The sequence below is a fragment of the Echinops telfairi genome, unplaced genomic scaffold, assembly GCF_000313985.2.
Source record: "Echinops telfairi isolate 266 unplaced genomic scaffold, ASM31398v2 ScPeMD7_7469;HRSCAF=8507_0, whole genome shotgun sequence".
NCBI lineage: Eukaryota > Metazoa > Chordata > Mammalia > Afrosoricida > Tenrecidae > Echinops > Echinops telfairi.
The window spans coordinates 21229829-21233348 of record NW_022111372.1 but is presented as its reverse complement, the minus strand read 5'-3'; the positions used below and the strand labels follow the sequence as shown (position 1 = coordinate 21233348).

The window sequence follows — 3520 nt, the reverse complement described above, 5'->3', positions numbered from 1 at the left end:
TAGTCAATAGAAGCTTAATTGGTGGTACTGGCATATATAGGGATATTTTAAAAGGAAAATTATGTTTTAAATATTATCAAAATAAAATATTGTTTAAAATAGTCCTTTCATAAAGTTCCATGAGTGAAAGGGAAATTATGTATATATATGTGTGTGTGTGTGTGTGTGTGTGTGTGTGTGTGAAAGGGAAATTATGTATGTGTGCATATGTGGATTATATATATATATATATATTATATTACAGATTGAAAGAAATATTTACCATTAATATATAAATATTTACAATGAGATTACTAGGGTTTGGAACCACCCCGTACAGTAATCATGGTTGCCTCCATTGTGGGAGGGCCGTACCTGTGAAACCCCAGTTGTAGAGAGGTAATGGGTGCTGCTTCACCTTTTGTATAAAGCAAAGACATTAGCAAGAGTGAGGCAACTTTTCAGAAGTGGATAATAGAAAAACAAGACTGAACAACACTCATCTTGATAAAGCAACATCCCAATCTAAAGGAAAATATTGAAGAGGGCAAAAATTGACCTAATCAGAAACCTTCCTCTTGGCTCAGTACTAGGTACAGTGGCTTGCTAACGCCCACCTTGACTTGCAGGGGTGATGGGAGGGTAAATGACATGGGGATGGTGACAAGGTACTGTACTGGGTGTCTGGTGATACCAGCCCTAGAAATGCCATTGCCTTGCTGGTTCTTCCTACTGTAGAACCATTTTACCCTTGCTCCTGTGGCAACCAATTTGGACCATTTTGTTACCACTCCCTCTGGTAGTGTCAGGAAATGCAATCCCTTTCCTTCCGACTGACACCATGAAGGTAAAAAATTGGAAAGCAAAAATAATAAATAATTCACAGAGGATGTAATTAAATGTTTTATTTCACAAAGTAGGGAAGGAAAGCTATATAAAAATAATGGTTCAACAAGTATCAGTGTCAAATATCAAGGTAAGATCAGGTAAATAAAAATCCAGAAGCTTTTATCTAAATTGACTGTATGGAAATCACTAATGACTTTGTGACTATGTCCTGACCACCATTAAGAAAAGACCTTGAGTTCTAAAAATGATCATTAGCTAAGACCAAGGAATGCTAATTAAAAAGCACAGCAATCTGAGGTTATGTAATTAGAAGACAACTGGAACCTATCAAGTAGATTAGGCCATTTTAATTAGGATACTTGCTTAACCTTTAAAGGGCCATACTCATTTCTCATCTTAGAAACATTTTTGTTTTAAGGAATGCAAACTCATCAGAACATTAATAATTATTATTATTATTAAAACTGCTTTAACAAGAGTTGGGCCCTCTTGTAAGTAAGCAAAATAAAATTTAAAGAATTTTTTACTTTAAAGTATTCTGTTGCATGGCAATGAGATCACCTTGTCGTGGTTGTTTGCCACACCCATTGCTGAGAGTATAAAAGCATTCTGGGAAGCAAGAGATACTCATACTAAGAAAACTCATCTTCAGTATCTAACCAATATCTAATTCCTAACACCATGAGCTACTACGGCAGCTACTATGGAGGCCTGGGCTACGGCCTGGGAGGCTTCGGTGGTCTGGGATACGGCTGTGGCCATGGCAGCTTCAACAGACTGGGCTATGGCTGCGGACACAGAGGCTACGGATACGGCCCCTTCTTTGGAGGCTACAGATATGGCTGCTTCCGCCCATCTTGCTATGGAGGATATGGATTCTCTGGCTTGTACTAAAAAGCTTACTGATTCTCAGATTGTATCTCCATGCTTTCACCCATATAGTCCAATGATGTAAAGAAAATATTTAAAATTTATTGTCATGAAGCTCCAAATAGAATATTCTCTACCAGTTTTCATTTTCTCTGCAAGGATCTGTATTCTTTAAGTTGTATTATAGTTTCACTCATTATCATTTTCTCATTAATACCTATTGTAACAATATTTTAAAAATTTTTAATAAATATGTTTAACTGGCAATGAAAATTTGGCTGCATTTCTATCAATTTATTCAAGGAGTTTCAAATGGCTACATGATATTTCAACCAGCGTGTTAGTCTTCTTTCTTCTGACTTGGGGATCTAGAGGTAGTGCAAAGGAGTATTCAACTATTGATAGAAAGATCAGCACTTTGAGCCTACCCAGAGACACCTTAAAAGAAAGTACTGCAATAATCTTTCAAAACATCACCACCTTGAAGCCCAGTTTTACTCGGAAGCATGTGGAGTTGCCATCAATCCAAACTGTATCTACAGTAGCAAGTTTAGTGCATTTTCTGTTCTTTCATTTTACTTCTATTTGTGTGTTTTTTTATTCGCCTATTAGATTAGGAATCTTTCTTCTGAATTTGCATATTGACCAGAAAAATGAATTTGATTTAACAAATAATTATTGAATGTGTTTATATGCTGGACATTGTGCTAAATGCAGAGGATATGAGACAAATCTGGACAACATCTCTGCCTAATTTCATGTATGTTATAATTTGCTTTCAATGGTCTCTGTGTTTGAGTTTGTTTTAGTAAAATAATCCTAGATGCAATTTTAATAACTTTTCCTGAAAAAAAATTATATGAAGTTTTTTGCTTATAGACAATAACTTTAAGGCAATCATAGGAAATTAATTTAAATAGTGAATACTGTATATACATGCATATGCATATATACTATATATGTTGAATACGGTATATATTTTAAAATACTGTAATATATATAAAAGTATTATAATAATCCCATGTGACCCATATAAGGTTTCCAAACTTCTAAAGTTCTTTATCTAAACAGGCCAATTTTCAATATATCTTTTGAAAATATTGAGAATTTTCTGTACCTTCTTACAAATTAATCCCTTGATTGTTTTCCTGTTTTCCCAAGTGCAGATCTTGCTTCCTAAAGGCACTTGTTCTCAAAAGTAAGTCTGAAGACTGTCCGAATTAAGAACACTTGGAATTTATGTACCAATTTTGGTTGCTGGGGTGTTATCCTAAACATAGAAAGAAGCACAAAGAGGCCATAGAACCGAGTGCTGTAGTTAGACGCCGTCAACTAGGCTCCAACACCTGGGGCCTTTAGGCACTGGAACACCGTCGTAATGCATGTTGCTATGTTTAGGCACGCTGCTGCAGCCCCTGCAGTAATCCGTGGCATGGTGGGCATCCCTTTTTTCATGGATTCTCTTCATTACAGCACCTTCTCCAGTGACTGGTCCCTTTCAAAGATGTGTTCAAAGTAAGTGAGACAAAATTTTATATTCTTCTAAGGAAAATGCTGGTGTACCTCTGCTCATATAATTTGTTTTCTGTAGTTTTGTTTTAGGTCTCTACATATTTGACTAGCCAAAATATCCTTAACAATTACTGTCTGGCATGGTTCCAATCATCTCTTCAATGTCTTATATTATGGCAACAGATAATATTTCTTTCTCCTTTTTACCCTTCTCCAGTTTACACTGGGTGGTAGCTTTCAGGTGTGTACACCTTGCTGGGGATGCTAAAAAAGAACAAAATTTTCTATACCTGGAAGAAGATTTGTGAGG

At 35.8% G+C, this 3520-nt stretch overlaps 1 protein-coding gene across 1 annotated transcript; it reads left to right on the top strand.

Moving 5' to 3' along the window:
• Window positions 1-1509: 1509 nt before the first annotated feature.
• Window positions 1510-1722, top strand: LOC101649114 (keratin-associated protein 19-3-like). Its single transcript, XM_004713118.1, has one exon. It carries the CDS (start codon window positions 1510-1512, stop codon window positions 1720-1722), a length of 213 nt encoding a protein of 70 aa, XP_004713175.1.
• Window positions 1723-3520: the final 1798 nt, after the last annotated feature.